Source organism: Camponotus vicinus, unplaced genomic scaffold (genome assembly GCF_025532165.1).
Source record: "Camponotus vicinus isolate PSW18456_S1 unplaced genomic scaffold, iyCamVici1.0 SCAF_11, whole genome shotgun sequence".
In the NCBI taxonomy this organism is placed as follows: Eukaryota; Metazoa; Arthropoda; class Insecta; order Hymenoptera; family Formicidae; genus Camponotus; species Camponotus vicinus.
In genome coordinates, this window is record NW_028141947.1 from 3522369 (window position 1) to 3544055 (window position 21687).

General features: G+C 28.5%; 1 protein-coding gene across 1 annotated transcript; it reads right to left on the reverse strand.

Annotated features, from left to right (window-relative positions):
- Positions 1 to 1636: 1636 nt before the first annotated feature.
- Positions 1637 to 20417, reverse strand: LOC145961232 (glutamyl aminopeptidase-like). The gene is made up of 7 exons (XM_083081224.1): positions 20169 to 20417; positions 19549 to 20038; positions 17987 to 18433; positions 17236 to 17416; positions 15010 to 15148; positions 8467 to 8554; positions 1637 to 1911 (listed from the first exon to the last, which is right to left on the reverse strand). The coding sequence occupies exons 2-7, from the start codon at positions 20013 to 20015 to the stop codon at positions 1848 to 1850; spliced, it is 1386 nt and encodes a 461-aa protein (XP_082937350.1). The 5' UTR covers positions 20016 to 20038; positions 20169 to 20417; the 3' UTR covers positions 1637 to 1847.
- Positions 20418 to 21687: the final 1270 nt, after the last annotated feature.

Consider the following 21687-nt stretch of genomic DNA (forward strand, 5'->3'; position numbering starts at 1 on the left):
ATTTATTGATACACGCATAAATTGTTAAATGATAGATATATATTTACGGAGAAAACTGTATTACTTAGGTTTTATATTTGCAAGATTGTGTAATATGAAACTGAGTACTGCAGAATTCTTTGCATGCTTCGCGATAGTAGAAAGAAAATAATTAATATAATCTTGATCGGAAAAATCTTTTAAAAACATAATCGATGTTGTACTATTATTTTTTATTAGATTTAAATAGTCTTTGATAAATTGTGAATCTTCAGGGCAAGACAGATATTTTAAAAATTTAGTGTCAAATTTTTCTTTTCCCAGACGATATACTCCCCACCAAGGAGAATCTTCATTGCTAAGAGAATAGTACAATACTCTTAAACCTTGACAGTATGTCCATTCTTTCCACCATGGCAAAAGCCTACGGGATTCAATAACAAAATCAATAATAAAACAAATTCTGTTATAAAAGTTTTGCATATATTAACCTAATATTTTGATCAAATAATTTAACAAATTATAATTTTATAACATAATCTAATAAAGTTAAATTTTGATCAAATAATGTAATAAACATTGCACATGTATCTACAAAACAATTAAATTAAAATAACCGAAAATATATAAGAAAAATTACGTGTTCTTTTCGGGATCTGCGAGATGACGATTTAAATTATGTCGAGCATTTTCTATGCATATGCGACCATCAAGATTACATGCCCATTTCGCAGCCTCCATTCTTAAACTCTTTGTAAAATCGTGTTCATTAGAAACTTCATCGTATTTAAGTTTATCAAGCAAATTGTATAGTAAGTTTCGCATTTTCTCCTAAATATATAAATATATATATATATATATATATATATATACATATATATTTATATGTATTTATATTGTTACTTGATATAAATTTTATATTTTTCGATTCTTGCATTATATATTGCCATACCGAAAGATATCTTGCGCAAATATATTTTACATGATTTTATATATTAAGAACGTTTTGTCTTGGTAAACAGCTCTAAATTTCTTTTTATAAAAATATCTATTATATGTATAGCTATACTTATATTGTATATGTATTTACACAAATTTGAATTTTACTTGCGTGCATATTCACACATGCTTAACACATGCAAACATGTCCATATCAAAATATACATACAAAAATACATATTTTGTAGACATATAGACATACATGTAGACATTATATGTATAATATAATTTAATAACTTTATAACTGTTTGTGTAGTAAACACACAGATAACTAATATACATATATGTTTCCTACTAATTTTTTATCTAAAAATTAATGATATTTAAATCATCTTTATGAATATCATGTTGTGAATAAATGGTAACAATATTCAAATTTTCTCCACTTTCGTCTTCAACTCTTTATATTTAGTACATACTCTATTCAAATATTAATTTACAAATAGATACTTATCATTTATCCAAAATATATTTATGAAACGTAATCAAATTTTTTTACATGTATTTTATTGTATGTATCTTTTTGGAAGGCACTTAATAATTATTGTTATAAATGCACACAATATTAATATGTGTAATAAGTAATATGTTTAAAGCGTTTTAGTATAGTCAATACATCACTGTTGACATTGTTTATAATATTTGTTATTACCTTGATATTAAAATATACTTTTTCCTGAAATAGAAAGATATTGGAGAGATATTCCAAAGCTTTGAACATAGGATACCATGCCACGTAGTCTGTTTCTCGTGATAGATATTTCGTAATATTCCAGAATACAATGGAATTAAGTTGGTTTGTTATCATTAAGTGGAAAGCGTCATCAATAATTTGGGCACGATTCAGAACATGTATTTTCATATAATTTTCAGAATTTAGATAACTTGCAATTTTTCGCCAGTTCTCGATATCGTAATTGACTCGGTAATATCCTACCGATAACAAATGAATATAACGACTATATAATTATATAACGACTATAATTTTTTCAAAAGGACTTATCAATACAAGTATCTGTTTTTGTACATTAACCAAGATAAAAAATGTATCAAAAATTGTAAATAAATAGAAAAACAGATTGTGAAATATTATATATATGAAATTATTTTGCACTAAAATTGAGTATATATAATAGTGGTAATTATGCACTTTACGGACGATCTCACCGATTTCAATGATCTTGACTTATGTTGTCAAGCTCACTCTCTTGAGTAACTATCAAAAGGTTTTAAGTGTCGCTCACTATTTATTAAAAAGTTATTAACGAAAAAAATTTAATGAATATAATATGATCTTGCGACAGCATGTACGTTTAAGAAGTTACATTTGATGGAATATATGTTTAATATACAGGGTGATTCTAAATAACTTTATGCTTTTGCAAAAACATAATCTTGACCGAATTCTAAGACGATTTTTCCTTTGGCAAAATTTCATCCGAAGCTTAGTTTTTGAATTATTAAAGGAAGTAGTTAACGTATGACGGGTCGAATACAAGAGGCAGGCAAGGGTGGCGCGATTCACCGTCAGACGCGGGTGCTTACGCGGGGCGCCTGCTGCGATCAGCTGGTCGCTATACACATACAGACACACATGCGAACACATACATTCTCTCTCTGTCTGTCTGTCTGTCTGTCTGTCTGTCTGTCTGTCTGTCTGTCTGTCTGTCTCTCTCTCTCTCTCTCTCTCTCTCTCTCTCTCTCTCTCTCTCTCTCTCTCATTCGCTCACTCACCTGTAATTTTTTTTTTTACGAGAGAGGGGAAAATGCATTTTATGCATACCCACCGGTCGATCCAGTGAGTTATGTGGGACTCGAGTACCAAGTCGAATTACCAACTCGGTACTCCCTACCCCCTCTCTTTTCACGAATTTCCTTTGACACACTGTCCCTCTGACTTCCCGAGGTCTGTTTTCACATAACGTCAAAAAATAGTTATTACCTTGTTCGATGACTTTTGATGTATTGCTGTAATTGCTTGAAGGAGAAATGAATTTTCTGATAGATCGTACGTTCTCAAATTTAACGTAGATATCACGTTGCAAAAGACAAGAAATCCACACTAAATTATTAACTGAAAGTTTTTCTCCTTTCATGAACTGTATTCTTTTATAAACTTTAACGTAATCACATTTATTTACTCACTCGATGAGACGAGAAATTTACTAATGACTCTCACTAATCACTATTAATCACTGTCGAATAATAACTGTTGGCGATTAAAAATCACTCGATGAAAGAAACACGCGCGGACACGTTACTACACGACGCGCCGACGCGACAATGCGACGATAATTACTCGGCGACTGCAAGCAGTTTTTTGTCATGGTAGGTTGCGGTAGGTTAAGGTACTACTGGCGCAATCGAACGCGATCATGTGTTCGATTGAAGAATGCGGTAAACATAATAAACATTTAACATATTAATATTATTATTATCATGAATGTGTGTGATATCCATACATAGTATGATATCTATTTAAAAATTAATTAGATTAAATAAGTGTTTTTAAAATATTTATTACTTTTACTATTATCATATAAAATATTAATATTAAATATTTATTTAAGATAATAGTAAAAGTAATAAATATTTTAAAAACACTTATTAATCTAATTAATTTTTAAATAGATATCATACGATGTATGGATATCACACACATTCATGATAATAATAATATTAATATGTTAAATGTTTATTATGTTTACCGCATTCTTCAATCGAACACATGATCGCGTTCGATAGCGCCAGTAGTACTTTAACCTACCGCAACCTACCATGACAAAAAACTGCTTGCAGTCGCCGAGTAATTATCGTCGCATTGTCGCGTCGTCGTGTCGTGTAGTAACGTGTCCGCGCGTGTTTCTTTCATCGAGTGATTTTTAATCGCCAACAGTTATTATTCGACAGTGATTAATAGTGATTAGTGATAGAGTCATTAGTAAATTTCTCGTCTCATCGAGTGAGTAAATAAATGTGATTACGTTAAAGTTTATAAAAGAATACAGTTCATGAAAGAAGAAAAACTTTCAGTTAATAATTTAGTGTGGATTTCTTGTCTTTTGCAACGTGATATCTACGTTAAATTTGAGAACGTACGATCTATCGGAAAATTCATTTCTCCTTCAAGCAATTACAGCAATACGTCAAAAGTCATCGAACAAGGTAATAATAACTATTTTTTGACGTTATGTGAAAACAGACCTCGGGAAGTCAGAGGGACAGTGTGTCAAAGGAAATTCGTGAAAAGAGAGGGGGTAGGTAGTACCGAGTTGGTAATTCGACTTGGTACTCGAGTCCCACATAACTCACTGGATCGACCGGTGGGTATGCATAAAATGCATTTTCCCCTCTCTCGTAAAAAAAAAAAAAAAATTACAGGTGAGTGTGCGAATGAGAGAGAGAGAGAGAGAGAGAGAGAGACAGACAGACAGACAGACAGACAGACAGACAGACAGAGAGAGAATGTATGTGTTCGCATGTGTGTCTGTATGTGTATAGCGACCAGCTGATCGCAGCAGGCGCCCCGCGTTAGCACCCGCGTCTGACGGTGAATCGCGCCACCCTTGCCTGCCTCTTGTATTCGATCCGTCATACGTTAACTACTTCCTTTAATAATTCAAAAACTAAGCTTCGAACGAAATTTTGCCAAAGGAAATATCGTCTTAGAATTCGGTCAAGATTATGTTTTTGCAAAAGCATAAAGTTATTTAGAATCACCCTGTATAGCGAAGATCATCATTAAATGCAGAGTAAACTTTGCTTTGTGTTGCAAAGTACATGCTTGGTGACAGTGGGTTCCGCCCCCCCCCCCACGGTGGAAGATATAACCTAACCCAAACCTATTTCTGATTTAAAATTAAAATTTGGTTTAAATCAGAATAGGTTTGGGTTAGGTTATATCTTCCGGAAGTGGAGGCCCCTCCCAAAAGGGGAGTGGAACCCACTGTAGCAACGCATGTACTTTGCAAGATAAAACGAAGTTCACATGGGTTTGCAACTTTTCACGCGAAGCAAGGTTCATCTCAAACCAAATTTTAGTTTTAAATCAGAAATAGGTTTAGGTTAGGTTATATCTTCCGAAAGTTTGCCCCCGCCGTAGAGGGGGGACATACTGTATCCACGCATGTACAATTTACCTTGACTCTTAAAACGTACATAATGTCTAAAAAATGCACATAATTCGTAAAACATTTTTTGTTAATAACTTTTTAATAAATGACGAACGACACTTAAAACCTTTTGATACTTACTCAGGAGAGTGAACTTGACAACATATGTCAAGATCATCGAAATCGGTGAGGTCGTCCGTAAAGTGCATAATTATCATAATAGTTGTACAAGAAATTTTATATAAATTTAAACTAATTTTTTAATTATATAAACAATGATGAAATTGCGTTATATAATATAATATTATTTGTTATTATCTATATATTCACATAAAAACGTAATCTAAAACTATAAAAAATTTTTTTATAATCATTAATTATACTTTGTGTTATATGGTGGATTATAAATGGTTTAAAATCATGTAACTTGAAATTTACACGCATGCATATACACATACACACACACAAAATACTATTTAATAATGCTATTTAATACAAAATGTATGTATGACCAAAATAATAATATTGATAATAAAATTGATTTGCTATAGTTTGTAACATGGTAAATAAATTAATTAAATCATTAAATAATAAATTTATTAATTAGATAAAATAAATTCTTATTTTTATATATACATGCATATAACTTACATCTTATTTTTAAGAATTATATTGTGCATTTAAAAAACTATTTAAGCAAAACATAAAGGAAGTTTTTATTGTAGTTAAACTAATTAAAATATCCATGCCTAATAATATACAATATCAAAACAAACACAATTTTATTGAAGACTTAAATGCATTATAGACTCAAAAATTTCACAAAATTCTGGAATTACATATTTAAATTTAACACAGAAGATGTATTATTAAATTTACTATACATTTGTAAAAATAAATAATTTTGTTATTCAATATTATACAAAAAGTAGTATTTATCTTTATTACAAATGATAATGTACTCTTTAAAAGTAAATCAATGAAAATATTACTAATTTAAACAGTAAAATAATATTTCTGATAAGAGAATTGACAACAGAATCAGAGAGTATTTCACTGACTCTCCCGCATCCCCTTCACTAGAAACGTTTATTTTTTGTTACTTTATCTTATATCTCACTGATTATGATCAGTGGAAGTAAAATTCATTGTAAAACCAGTAATCGCTAGTTCGTTCGTTTACCGCTACGATGCGCTATCTCTTTCGTATTTAAGTTTTAATCATGAGAATTAAAATTTGCGAAGGGCGAAAGATAAAATTAAAAAATTACTTCTATTTAATTTCTGATACAATCTGAACGGAGGAACTTCAGATATTAAGTCGGTTTTATACGTCGGACACAAATCAATCAGTCCGGCGAATAAATGAAAATGATCCATTAATTAATGATCCAATAATCTATTTAAGATAACAAGTTCAATATGCATGTAATATATAAATAAAATAATACTTTTAATATAATAAATATAAATAAAATATTTAGTAAATGTAGATAGATAAATTATAATTTAATATTACTGATTGAAACATGCAATATTACTAATTCTTTCAGTGAAATGTTAGTGATTACAATGTTGTACTTATAACTGCTATAATCAGTGACTATTTACCGTTTTGGTAAAACTTTAGAAAAAGACACCAGGGTCGAATCGTCTTGGCCTTGACATATTTTGTCAAGGTCACTGTCCTGAGTAACATTCAAAAGATTTTAGCCGTCACGTTGTTTATTAAAAAGTTATTAACAAAAGAATTTCCATGAATTATATGCAATATGCGACTATACGAATTCCTAAGCAATGTTGATTTGACTTCTAAGAAGGTCAAGGTTATTTTAACTTTCTATGCAAAGCGAGGTCCACCTCACACCACCCCTGAGTCAGTGCGAAACGAAGTCTATTATTGTATGGTTGCACGTGGGTGTGCAACTTTTTATGCGAAACGAGGTCTACCCCACACTACCCCTGAGTCAGTGCGAAACGAGGTCTACAGGTATGGTTCCTCGCTTTGCACGGAAAGTTACAAACCCATGTGGAACCATACAATAATAGATCTCGTTTCGCGCTGACTCAGAGGTGATGTGCGGTGGACCTTGCTTCGCATGGAAAGTTGCAAACCCATGTGGAACCATACAATATAGACCTCGTTTCGCGCTGACTTAGGGGTGGTGTGAGATAGACCTCGCTTCGCATGGAAAGTTGCAAACCCATGTGGAACCATACAATAATAGACCTTGTTTCACGCTGACTCAGAGGTGGTGTGTGGTGGACCTTGCTTTACATAGAAAGTTAAAATAACTTTGACCTTCTTAGAAGTCAAATCAACATTGCTTGGGAATTCGTATAGTCACATGTTGTATATACGCTTTTGTTAATAACTTTTTAATAAACAACGAGCGACAGCTAAAATCTTTTGAATGTTACTCAGGACAGTGACTTTGACAACATATGTCAAGGTCAAGACGATTCGACCCTGGAGTCTTTTTCTAAAGTTTTACCAATTTCCATTATGTTATAAACATTATAAGGTGTGATAAATTTGTTACATATTTACCAATTTGTTGTATGTTAAATAGTATCCAGCCATTCTCTTTAAAAGGCAAACGTATTCCCAAAATCAGTAAAGAGGGTAAAAAAATATTATTGAAAATATTAGGATAATTATGAAGCATCTGTGTAGTAAACGTTACAGGTATGTCATAATCCGTCACTTTATTTAAATTGTGTATTGATACCTGTATCTGTTCTACAGGATAACTATATTGTCGTGTTATTTTCAATACAGGATAATATTTTGGTTCTACCCAATAATTAATTATTTGCCTCATAAAAAACAAATTGTTTGTAGATATTAGTGTGGACGAAAAGTTCTTTATAACTTCACCAAAATAATCAGCAGGCTTGCTAAATTTGTGCAAAATTTATTGTCAAAGTGTCATTTAATATCAAAAAGTATTGTAAGCAACATATAAAATTATATTTAATAAATATAATTACCATAATATATAACTTGCTACGTTAATTATACTTTTTATTTAATTTAATTAGTTATATAAATAATTATGTAATTAATCATATAATTTATAGTTTCCATAAATATTTGATATGCTACAGTTTAAACTATAATTTAACTAGGAATAGCCTAACTTGATTATTTTTAAAAGATAAGTGTATGTGTAAATTGAAAGTTTATTTTGAATATTTAATGACATTGAAGGTAAAAGAAATTGTGTATGGTTAATAATAAAGTATGAAAGATACGATGTAAGTTGAAATAAAAATAACTATAAAATTTGAGGCTTTTATGATATATAATCAATCATTCATCATTTTAGTTTTCTGTAATACAGTAATTATTGTAGTATAGTATATTACTTACTTATTCTTTACATATATGCGGATAGTCTTCCAAAATATTTCTTCAGTAACCGTATGTTGAATATGAAGCATACGCAATACACTGAATCCTACATTTACATAATTTATATCAGAATATGAGGTAATCATGCTTATAAATTAATAATAATTATAATTATACAGTGTGTATTAAAATTCGCGGATGCTGAATGCATGGCGTAATAGTTTGTGAGAAAAGAAACAACTTTTCCTCTTGGCAAAATTGCGTCTGAATATTACTTTTTTAATAAGAGCAACTTTAAGCTAACGAATAAGGCCCGGTTGCACCAACGTTATTTTAGCTTTGAGCGAAACTTAAGTATATGTCTGTCTTTATTTATTTAGAAAGAAGGATAAAGATAGACATATATTTAAGTCCCGCTTAAAGCTAAAATAACGTTGGTACAATCGGGCCTAAGTGCTTTAGATTACGCATGAATCAGAGGCGGCGCGCGCACAGCTTGCAATGACTGAAAGTAAAATAAATAGATTAGATAACATGTGAATAATTTTGATCCACACATATTAAACTTAGAGGAACAGTTCCTTTGTGCAATAGCAATCGTCGCATCAGAAATGGTCCAACTATACAAAAAAATCTTATCCGCAGAGCGAACATGTGTATACAAATAGAAAGTCTGCATTTCGAACATACGCTTTAAAACATTTATTGATCTATTTTAGAGCCAAAAAAGATTCTTAGAACGTTGGAACAATAATTTTGGATCAAAATTATTCACATCAATCATTCAATTATTCACATTATCTAATCTACTTATTTTATTTTCAGTCATTGCTGCTGTGATATCAAATGGAAAATGTTCTTTCATTAAGTAAATTGTTTTGAAAATAGCTATTTAATAGATATTTAATAGATATTTAATAAATATTTAGTTATCATGCATAGTTCTGGTAAAACCTTTAACAAAATAACAAAATAGCGTATATGTTCAAACGCTGCGCAAGCTGTGCGCGAAATCTAAAGCGCACATTCATTTACCTTAAAGTTGATCTCATTAAAAAAATAATATTTAGACGCAATTTTACCAAAGGAAAAAGTTGTTTCTTTTGGCACGAACTATCACGTTGTGCATTCCCCATCTGCGAATTCTGGTACACCTGTATATATAATAATTTAGAAAGATATTAATACGTAAATATTAAATATATTTAAGATTATTTTATTATAATGTTTATTTCTAAATATATCTAATTTGGTAAATAAAATAAACTCTATATATGTACACTACGTGTATATATATGTAATAAATTATTATTAATTGTATATATATATATATATATATATACAGAATGTTCCACAACTCGCAATTTAAATTTAAATAACATATTCCTGATCAAAGACTGAAACGAAAATTCTGACACAACAATGTTAAAGCTACAATAGTTTTTGAGGTATAAGAGATCAAAGTTTGCCAATGATATCTTGTAAAATTCGCGCGCTTAGATCCGTAACTATATTTACACGTGTACTGATCTGTCATCGATTTTTTCATGTAATATTAAATTTTATAGCTGATATTATTTTTTTATTTTTTTATAATGATAGATTAATTTCTACAAAAATTTCTTTGATTAAAAAGAAATGTATCTTATTTTTCAAATATGGTAAAACATTAGATTTTATAATTTCGTTTAAATGTAATAGTTGAAGAATTATTTAAGTTTAAATGTAATAGTTGAACAATTATTTAAATTTTTATTTACAAACGAATTTACGTATTTTGTATATTATGTGTAATTTGTTAAGGCTCCTGAGTACTCACCGCGAAACTCTGAGTTGACGGTGGCGACAAAAAAACTACGCGGTAAGAATAAGATTTACCATATAAGTGAAGTGTGTTACTAATTGGTAAGAAATGAATTGGTGTAACCACAGACTTCTAATATAACTAGACTGCTAACTCCCCATATTTTGCTTATATAAAATGTCCTCACATTTTATGTACTAACGTGACTTATTCTGCACATGCGCAGATACAATCGATATAGATATATATCATATACTTAACCTAGCTTGCGTATGTATATACATATAAACATGCGTTATCGCAGAGCGCATGCGCAGAATAGAATACCTTTATATACCTATCTGTGATTTGTACATAAAATCGAAGCCGTCTTATATATAAGGAGTTAGCAGTCTAGTATATATAGAAGTCTGTGGGTGTAACACACATTTACACACATACTCATCTGTCATCCGTTATTGACTATTTTTCACGTCAAATGATATTGATTTTTACTGCACAGCTGATTTTATTTTGTCGTTTCTTATATGATGCATTTATTATGTTGTACATCATACATTATGATAATTAATTAATATTAACAAATTATAAATATTATAATATTATATAAATATTATAAATATTATAATATTAAATTATAATATTAACAAATTATAATATAATAGAAAACATTTAATTATTTTTTAAATAACAATTTAAATAATTATTTAATTATTATATTTAAATAGAGTTATATACAGGGTGTTCGGAAATTCAATCGACAAATTTTCAGAGATTGTCGGGGGCACCATAAGAATCATTTTTTGCAAATGAACCTGGGGTCGGAAACATGTCATTACATCGCTACGGCATACGGAGTGTTCGAAAGAGTCGGGACCTCGAAATATCACAAAAAATAGAAGTTTTACAAAAAATTGTTTCAAACAAAAGTTGTAGGGTAAAAAAGTCTATAAAAAAGTCTATTTACTGGCGCCATGTGTTTGACCTTGGATGGCGTCGCCAAGGTCACGACAAGGCCACCTTGAATTTTTGAAGGGTTACAAAAATATGCAATAAAAAATGGAGGGTTCTATTTTAAAAATTCAAGGTGGCTTTGTCATGACCTTGGCGACGCCATCCAAGGTCAAACACATGGCGCCAGTAAATAGACCTTTTTACATCCTACAACTTTTGTTTGAAACAATTTTTTGTAAAACTTCTATTTTTTGTGATATTTTGAGGTCCCGACTCTTTCGAACACTCCGTATGTCGTAGCGATGTAATGACACGTTTCCGATCCCAGATTCATTTGCAAAAAATGATTCTTATGGTGCCCCCGACAATCTCTGAAAATTTATCGATTGAATTTCCGAACATCCTGTATAATGTTTTTACATGTTTTCATATCTGAAAAATAAGATACATTTTTTTAAAAAAATAATTATAGAAAATAATCTATCATTATTCATCATATTATCTATCATATTATCATTATAAAATAAAATAAAAAATAAAACCAGCTGTGCAGTAAAAATTAATATTACCTGAATTGAAAAAATCAATAACAGGTTTTATGAATTATACATAAAACAATCTTGATAATAAATTAATCTAAAATTGGGTCCTTTTGACAACAATCATATGAGTAAGAAAAAGCTATAAGGACCAAACCACAAGGACCAAACCCCAGTAAAACGAGCAAAATTCTTAAAGGATATTTCTCATTTAAAAATTTATGTTATTTTTCATTAAGTACTTTTCGAGTTATAAGACGAAATAATTTCTTAATTTTACACAAACTATAAAATATCTCTTAAAATATTAAGAAAAAATTAAGAAATTATTTCAAGTCTTATAACTCGAAAAGTACTTGATAAAAAATACTTAATTATAATGTTTTAGAAAGCTTTTAATGTAATGTACAAGAATATGTAAAAAAAGTAGGGAGTTTCATTAAAAAAATTTTAGGTGCGCGCGGTGTATATGATTGATTTTTTCATGAAATGTTATTGATTTTTACTGCACAGCTGGGATTTTATTTTGTTGTTTCTTATATAGATGTGTATTATGTACATCGTACATTGTAGTGATTATAATGTACATAATAAACATATATATAAGAAACAACAAATAAAATCTCAAAATTTATATGTAATTAATAAATTATAAATAATATACAGAAAACATTTTTAATTTTTTTTTTCATTTTTAAACAGAATTATAAAACTTAATATTTTCACTTATTTAAAAAATGAGATTTTTTTAATCAAAGAAATATTTAGTAGACTTTACTCTATTATTATTATAAAATAAAATAAAGTCAGCTGTGCATAAAAATCAATATCACCGGACATGAAAAAATCAATAACAAATGACCACATATCAGAATTTTCCATGCAGCGCCTCACACTGCAAAACGACAAACTATAAGACGTCAAAAGTGACATTTTGACAGCCTAAATGACACGACTAAGAATTCTTACGTGCCATCTCATTATTATTCACTTTATCCTGCTGTGACGTGTAACGTGTTTGTGAAACCCATAAAATGTTCCGAAAACTAAGTTTAGCAAGAAATATATAGTGTAAAAAAACATTTTTCACTCTTTTCAACAGTTGTCAAACCATACGTTTTCTCGCTTACTTTGATACTCATTTTAAGGCAATTTATTAACTGTCAAGGGAAAAACTTAGTTTTTGGAATATTTTACAAGTGTGCTAAAGCGATCTGTAGCGTTATTTTTTCAAAATAAATCTTTTTATTTAAAAATGGCACGCAAGAATTCTCAGCGTGTTATTTCTCGCTTCTGACGTCACGATTTCAATATGGCTGCGGTGACTACTCAGGAGCCTTAATATTAATTAATCACCATAATGATGTACATAATAAACAAATGAAATAAAAAATGAAATCAGCTGCAGTTAAAATCAATATCACATGAAAAAAATCAATAACAGATGACAGATCGGTATATGTAAATGTAATTACAAGTCTGAGAGCGCGAATTCTACACGATATCATTGTCAAACTTAATCGTTTATAATTCTAAAACTATTGTACCCTCAACATTTTTGTACTAGAATTTTTGTCTCAATTTTAACTCAGGAATATATTATTAAAATTTATATATATATATATATATATGTATAAATTTTAATAATATATTCCTGAATAAAAATTGAGACGAAAATTCTACTATACACACACACACACACACACACACACACACACGCACACACACACACACACACACACAGGGTGTCAGAGCAATCTCTTCCCAAAAAAAAGCTCTTGTAGATTACCTCGAGAAATTTCACTAACTAATAATAAAGTATTTTTTTATCCAGTACGTTTCGAGTTATGAGGCTTGAAATAATTTCTTAATTTTTAGATAAACCATAAAATATCTAGTAAAACATTCATTTTTCGATTATCTTATCTTAATACTTTTATGTACAAAATAATGAGAGGAATCAATTGGTGTAAAGAAAACATATAATTGATTTCTCTCATTATTTTGTACATAAAAGTATTAAGGTAAGATAATCAAAAAATGAATATTTTACTAGATATTTTATGATTCATGTAAAAATTAAGAAATTATTTCAAGCCTCATAATTCAAAAAGTACTCGATGAAAAAATATTTTATTATAGTGTTTTGAAAAGCTTTCGAGGTAAGCTACAAGAGTTTCTTTTTGGCAACAGATAGCCCTGACATCCTGTATATAGTTAAATGTACCTGCTATAAATATATACAAGGTGTCCCACTCTAACATTCATACCGTAATAACTCGAAAACATAGGTTTTGGAAAAAAATGTTTCAAATAAAAATTGTAGGGTTTGGAGGAAGAAAGAGGATTATATTAGAGAATATATTAGTTGGTTGTAGGAGTCAAGATCATGTGTAGATCAATTTAGTTTTTTTAAATGAGACTCTACTCTAATTTGTTTATATGAAATGATTCCTCACAATATTCCATGTAAAGGTTATAAGAGTAAGAGCTAAAAATGGGGGTTTATATTTTATACTTTATATGTTAACAATTTTATATAAATTATAAAATATCTCATAAAATACTTATTTTTCGATTATCTTACATCAATATCTTTGTACACAGAATAATGTGAGGAATTTGCAACGTATAGCTACAGCTACATATTTTTTTTAAGAACAATTATGTGTTTTTTTCATTAATTTGAATTAATTCCTCTCACTATTGTGTGCATTGATTAATTTGAATATTGATGTAAGACAATCGAAAAATAAATCTTTTACGAAATATTTAATGGTTTATGTAAAATTTTGACAATTTAAAATATAAAATATCTTATAAGCTACTCAATTGTTGGATATATTATCCTTATATCTCTTTATGTGGAATATTATAAAGAATCATTTTATATAGACAAATTAAGATAGTATCATTTAAAAAAACTAAGTTGACCTTCACATAACCTTGACACCGACATCCAAGATCCAATATTATGTATAAAATGAGATTATTATACAGCGTGTTTCCGGACATTTATGAAAAACTTAAAGGGATGATAAATCTCGATAAATGGAACAATTTTTGTTAAGGAGGCATTCCCGGACACGGGTTGCTTAACAAAAATTGTTGCTTTTATCAAGATCTATTATCCTTTTAAGTTTGTCGCAAATGTCCGGAAACACCCTGTATATAAAATTAAACTTTTTGTCTATTATTTTGCCTAACTTTTTGAGCAATCATATTAAAAAATTTACGCATAATCAATTTTTAATTATATCATACCTTTAATGTAAAGGAGATTTTCGAAAGAACTGTAGAATGATGTATTATAAAGTGATGTATTATATTCAGTATCAAAATGAAGGGATTCTTGTTGAAATTGTACCACAAACAAATCTATTACTCGGGCATTTGGGAGAACCTAGAAAATAATTTTAATGTATTTACTTTAGTTAATATTAGATTTAACACATAGTAGCAATATGCATAAGGACCACTACTTTCTACGTCTATAAAAAAAAATTTGTTATTTATACTCTCTCTCTCTCTTTTAAATATAGAATAAATAATTCAAAAATAATATTAATAATGATAATAAAAATAGTTACACGATATAACTTTTAAATTAAGTATTTCTATAATTATTTATAATATATCATGTAACAAAATTATCTTATTACACAATTTCCATATGTATACATATACTTAACTTTATAATAACTTTATATATAATTTATGCAATCTGAATGATAATTTCTCTTTTATTTTATATCAGTTATGGGATTTACTTGCAACTTTCGGCCAAATTTCTTAGCTTACGCCTACTGGTCTCCTCTTACAGCTCGCGCCTTAGCGACCGCGCCGCTGAACGCTCGTAACTAAGGAGCGCTCAGAAACGTGCGCGTCACAAATGTAATGTGGCAACCTATCTAAGTTATCTTTATTGTTTATTAATAATAAAAATAATTATTCTATTATTAATTACGTATATGTTCTGTAACAATTTAAAATATTTGTGTTTTGAAACGTAATTACAACACGTTTCTGAGCGCTCCTTAGTTACAAGCGACGCAAGCGGTAAGAGGGGAACAGTAGGCGTAAGCTAAGAAATCTGGCCGAAAGTTACAAGTAAATCCCAGCACTATTTTATATAATAAAGATGTCGAACAAATGTAATATAATAGTGTCTTTGACAAATAAAAGAAACACAAAAATGTAAAAATATTTTATCTACGTTTGTTACTTGAGAAATATAGCATTTTTTAAAAAATTATCATTTTCCTTTGTAAATATAGAATCTTCGCGTAATATTCTAATCTACAAAAAAAATTTATACGCTCTAATAAAGCTAAAATTATAAAGAGTTTCTACATTATATATGTATATATATCTTTATTTTTAACTCTCAAACCATATATATATATATATATATATATATATATATATATATATATATATATACAGGGTGATTTGAAACAACTTGATGTCTTTGAAATATGATATTCTTGAACGAATTCTAGACAATTTTTCCTCTTGAAAAATTTTGTCCAAAGCTTAATTTTTGAGTTATAATAAGTAATAATAACAATATTTAATCCTTTGAAGTGTATTAAATTATTATTGCAGTTTCTACACAATATTTAACAATATTATTATCGTTATATTTAACAATATTATTATCTTTATGTAATTTCGCGTTTAAATATTTTATTCTTAAGCGTTATGTTATAACCCTCCTAGACGATAATAATATTGTTAAATATTGTGTAGAAACTGCAATAATAATTTAATACACTTCAAAGAATCAAATATTGTGCAATAAAATTGACTGTCTGGGGAAACGGGAGAGCATTTGTCTCGTGACGCGTTGCGCCATCCCTGCCTGCCCGTTGTATCGGACTCGTGAGTAGCCAACTATTTTATATTATAACTCAAAAATTAAGCTATGGACAAAATTTTTTAAGAGGAAAAATAGTCTTAGAATTCGTTCAAGAATATCATATTTCAAAGACATCAGGTTGTTTTGAATCACCCTGTATATATATATACATATATATATATATATATATATATATACAGGGTGTCCCGCAATTAACGCTTGATATTTTAAAGGCAGATTCTCTGGCCAATTTAAAAACGATTTTTCCTGAGCGAAAATGTCGCGACACTAATAGTTTTCGAGTTATAAACGATTGAAAATAAAGGGTTTTTCGCAAACTAAGGCTTATGGGAATAAAATATTAATAAAGTCACATTCTTTAGTTAATTTTAGATAGAGTTTACTTTAATAGAATTTTAATTTAAGACTTAGAAAGATACATGATGACAAAAATTGGGAATATGCAAAAAATAATGATCTCTCTCGACATTTTCGCTGAGGAAAAATCGTTTTTAAATTGACTAGAGAATCTGCCTTTAAAATATCAAGCGTTAGTTTCGGGACACCCTGTATATATCATATTGTTTGCAAGTGAACAAGTTTTGCTCTAAAAAAGTTTAAATTAACACCTTATCGGTGACATATAATCCAAGAAATGCGACAATAGCCTCATTTAACGAAGAAGATAGCGACCAAAGTGGATTTGCATAATAAAGACATTCCTGTACTACTTTATGGGCTATGAAGTTAGCAACTTTGATTTTAGTCGCAACAGAATCGACATTCTCAATGTAGGTAACATCTGCTTCTCTGAAAATTTAAAAAAATGTTTTATAGAAAGCTTATTACTGTTGAAAATATTTTGTGCTTGCAAATTTAATATAATTAAATATTTCTATAAATTAACATATTAATTATATATTAATGTTTTATAATGTCTGCGCGTATGAATGACTCATCACAAAATAATGCGATACTTACTTAATATATATGTAATGCTTCCAATATATATATATATATATATAAAGTTTTTTTAAATTTTGATCGATAAGGAATATGAAAACTTGAATATAATACGTTATTTAATTTTATGTTTTTAATTTATAATTTATAATTTTAATTTTGTAATTATAAAATATATATAATATTTTAATATTGTTTATCGTATAAATTGACAGATTAAAGATATAATGAATATTCAGATATGTTTCTCTCATTGTCTTATATAATTTTACTTATTTTTTAAAATATATTTTAAAATATATTTTAAATAATATTTTTAAAATAGACAAAAGATATGTAGATAATTTTAGGTACCAAGAATTATTATCCTTTCTTCATTTCTCGAAATATATTAATATTTCTTAATTATATAATTACCTATAAATAGCAAGGTCCAGATTTATGATGCTTTCGTTTTCCGGAAAATCCGGAATTACAATATGATTTATTTGCCAAGTTTTATTCAGGCGTTCCCACTTACCAAACAAGTATAGAGTTATATTTTGAACAATTTCGTGTGCAAATGCGCAGTGCATTCTACACCACATATCAACTCTGACCTTACTTTGACGTCGACCAGGTATGAGAGATATATTAGTCCGGTCCGCCAGAAATACAAAATAATTAGGCCTTACAATTGTACTAAAATATGTCATCTTCATGTTTTTATTATTCATTTCTACTGTTCGTCTCGGTATATTTGATAAAACTGTATAATTTTTATGACGTTTTATAATAATATTATAGACGGGCCAGATGTGTAAAGATTCGGCCAAACATGGAATCATGTGTTGGATTCCAATAGTATCAACATATGTTGCCAACCTATCACATTTAGAAATATGAATTAATGATAATAAGTTTTCGACAATTACATAGAAATATTAAAAATTGAATAAAAAGAAGATATACGCGGATGCAGTTTATATATAAGAATAATATATATAGAAAATTATGGCATAGAATTCTTCTTATTCCTTTACTCTATATCTTATCTTGTACAATGTATTCTATTATGTAATCTAATAATGATTTTGATAGTATTGTGACATTAGTAAAACGTAATGGTGATGAAATGTTTACTTGAGAATATACAGATACAAAATAAATAATTAATATTTAAAAGTTAATATTTTAGTATCAAAATTATAAATTTCAATAAAATTAAAATGAAACAAAATTTCGTTCCATAAAATTAAAATAAATTTCAATATTACACAATATTAGAATAATAACTTTTTTAAATTGATTTTAATTGATATATTATGATTATTGACATTGACATATTACCTTACCATTGCATACATAATTTTACACATGTTAAAGAAACTGCATATTTTAGTGATAATTTATTATTAAGTGAATATATATGTTTTTAGTTATTCGCATATTATAGAGAAAATAATTCTTAAATAGTACTATGTATGCGTGTATGTGCATGTTTAAATACATGAAAGAGCATAAGTATAGTTATCTGAAGTTGGATATTAATAAACATTATAAAAATGACATATTTGCCAAAATTTTAAATTTTAAATAAGCAATTTCTATGAAAACATAAATCTTTCAGAATTGTATTTTTTAATTAGAGTTTGAAAACAATTCAAAACACTACCGGAATATTTGAATTCGTCCAACAGTTAATGATAAAATGTTGTATATAAGATGTGTATTATTGCTGATTACTTTAATTAAATTAATTTTTATTTGCAGTTTACATTCATTTTAATAATAGTGATAATAATAATAATGATAATAATAATAAATTGCAAAATTTGTTACTAAGATCTTAAAAGACACATAATTAGGAATGAAAACTTTTCAGATACGCACATGTTTATATAAAAATGTCTTTTCTTAGAAAATACTTTTTGATAAATAGAATGCTGTACCAGGATTTTTTGATAAACACCCTGTGAAATTACTATATATTTACTTACCATTGTCGTTCATCTCTTTTATAAAAGTTTTTTAGGCCTGTATCTTCAGTTATATTAGTAACTAATTTTATAATGTAATATCCCGATGATAGATCATTCATGAATATATATTCGACACTGTTCGTCTCATTATCATAAAAAGATTGTACCGGTTTATAAGGAATCGGTTTTTCATTACCATTTATAGAATTATATTGTGGATAATAAAACACGGTTATATTATATTTTACGGGTGAATACAATATTATGCTTGGTATTGGACGTATAATCTCTATACGTATGTTGCAGTTGCTGACAAGAATATTTTTTTCGATGTGTGTAAAGATGATATCATATTGTTGCGGCAATATATAATTCGGGTAAATGTTTAACTTTTCTTGAGATATTTTAATTATCGGATCGTCGGTTAAAAAAGCCGCCGCGACGATGATTGTTAAACTGCTACTTAACAATAGTTTTAGAAACATGATACTACTTTTATCTTAGATATCTGTAAAAATATATTTTTGTTAGAAAGTACAAACGGACAAATTAAACACAGCACTGTCTCTACCATGATTTAGTGGAAAAGAAGGATTAAGACAAATATATAGAAATAAACTTAATTTTGAATGACTTACTCTGTATATTCAGATATACCACAAATTCTATGCAAGTGTATGTTTCGTTATAATAATTAGCTGCAATAAATTAATGTTTTATCCACTATTATTGTAACATGAAAAATATATGTGCGCACTTATGATTTCTTATTACTTCGAGAAACTTCCAAAGACTAACAACACTTGGCGATAATACAATAAATGTGTATGTCATATGTAAACACACAACTTCTGAGGTCGTTAACAGACGTTTCGATCGAGAAACGGTATGTAATAGCAAAGCACGGTGCCGTTTGTCCCACTCCAAATTCATGCTAGCGATCGAGCGCCGTAAGAAGGCAGAGCCGTCTATTTCGCGTTAGTCTAAAGCAAAAGAGGCTACCGTTACGTAGAATATAAAAATATCTAGAAATATATATATTTGAATTCTTTTATACTATTTAAAAGTAGTATATTCCTTTACCAAAAATTTGAGAACTTTTATAATTTACAATATACATTCAAATGAAATTGTATTAACTATATTATTACGAGTTTATATCGATAAATTATCTTGGAGCAAGTTAATGAAAAAACGTAACTTATTAACACTAGAGTATAATATTATAGTATCGTATATAAGAGAATATAAAATGAATAACTATTATTTTTTAGGTTTTTGTTCACTCTTTCAAATTTATTTGGTGGATGTATGAATAAAACAACACAGGAAATCCCTCAAATCGATCAAATCAATAATCATGTCTTTCTTATAACGAAGCAGATTTTTAAATTAAAATTGAGGAAGGTTTTTTTATAATGTGGAATAAAAATATTATAGAGATAGCGTGCTCCAAGAATTATGCCATATAATTTATTATTAAATTAAAAACATTAGTAGTACATTAATAAAACACATTCGTAGAAAATAATTTTTGTAGGATTTAAAATATTAATAACAAAGATGAAATTGAATTAATTATAAAAATAATAATTAAAACTACGTGTAATTGGTCTGAACGATAAACCAAACGCTATAAGGAAGGTTTGTTTTTAGGACCAACCTTTTTTTCAAAAAATTCTCTTAAGAGGCTAAAGGAAAAAGAAAAGTTCTAACGTTAACCTGTATCATCGTCTATTTTCAAATTTTATGTCGTGCTTCAAAAAAATTATCAGCCTTCCCCTTTACAGCTATTGAGCCATCTGTTTGCCATGGGACTGTCGCTTGGGCATTGACTATTGAAAAATCTCTTCCTTTAATATGCGTTCTTTGGCAAAACGTCATACGGGATGGATTTCATTGAGATGTTCGAGCGTAAGTTTGGGGGCTAACGGTTTTGTGAGAAACAAACGTTATTGCGAATTTAAGAAAACAGACCGTCGTCTATTACGAAGGATGGTGAGGAATGTAATTGGTTCAACATCGTACGAATTTTATAATGAATAGACAACGTCTTGCGTCACAAAAATTTTTCGTTGATTTTGGCGTGTTATCCACTTCTAATTTAAATTTTATCGGTTACGTTCACCGACTCGATCGCGATCGATGTTTATTTTT

What these genes read in the sequence shown, in the direction of transcription:
- LOC145961232 (XM_083081224.1), bottom strand. Translation starts at nt 20,015, where the DNA reads ATGTTTCTAAAACTATTGTTAAGTAGCAGTTTAACAATCATCGTCGCG. An exon ending in GATTATATGTCACCGATAAG is followed by an intron (nt 15,149 to 17,235) that starts GTGTTAATTTAA and finishes ATTATTTTCTAG; the next exon opens with GTTCTCCCAAATGCCCGAGT. An exon ending in AAATCTCCTTTACATTAAAG is followed by an intron (nt 8,555 to 15,009) that starts GTATGATATAAT and finishes ATGTAAATGTAG; the next exon opens with GATTCAGTGTATTGCGTATG.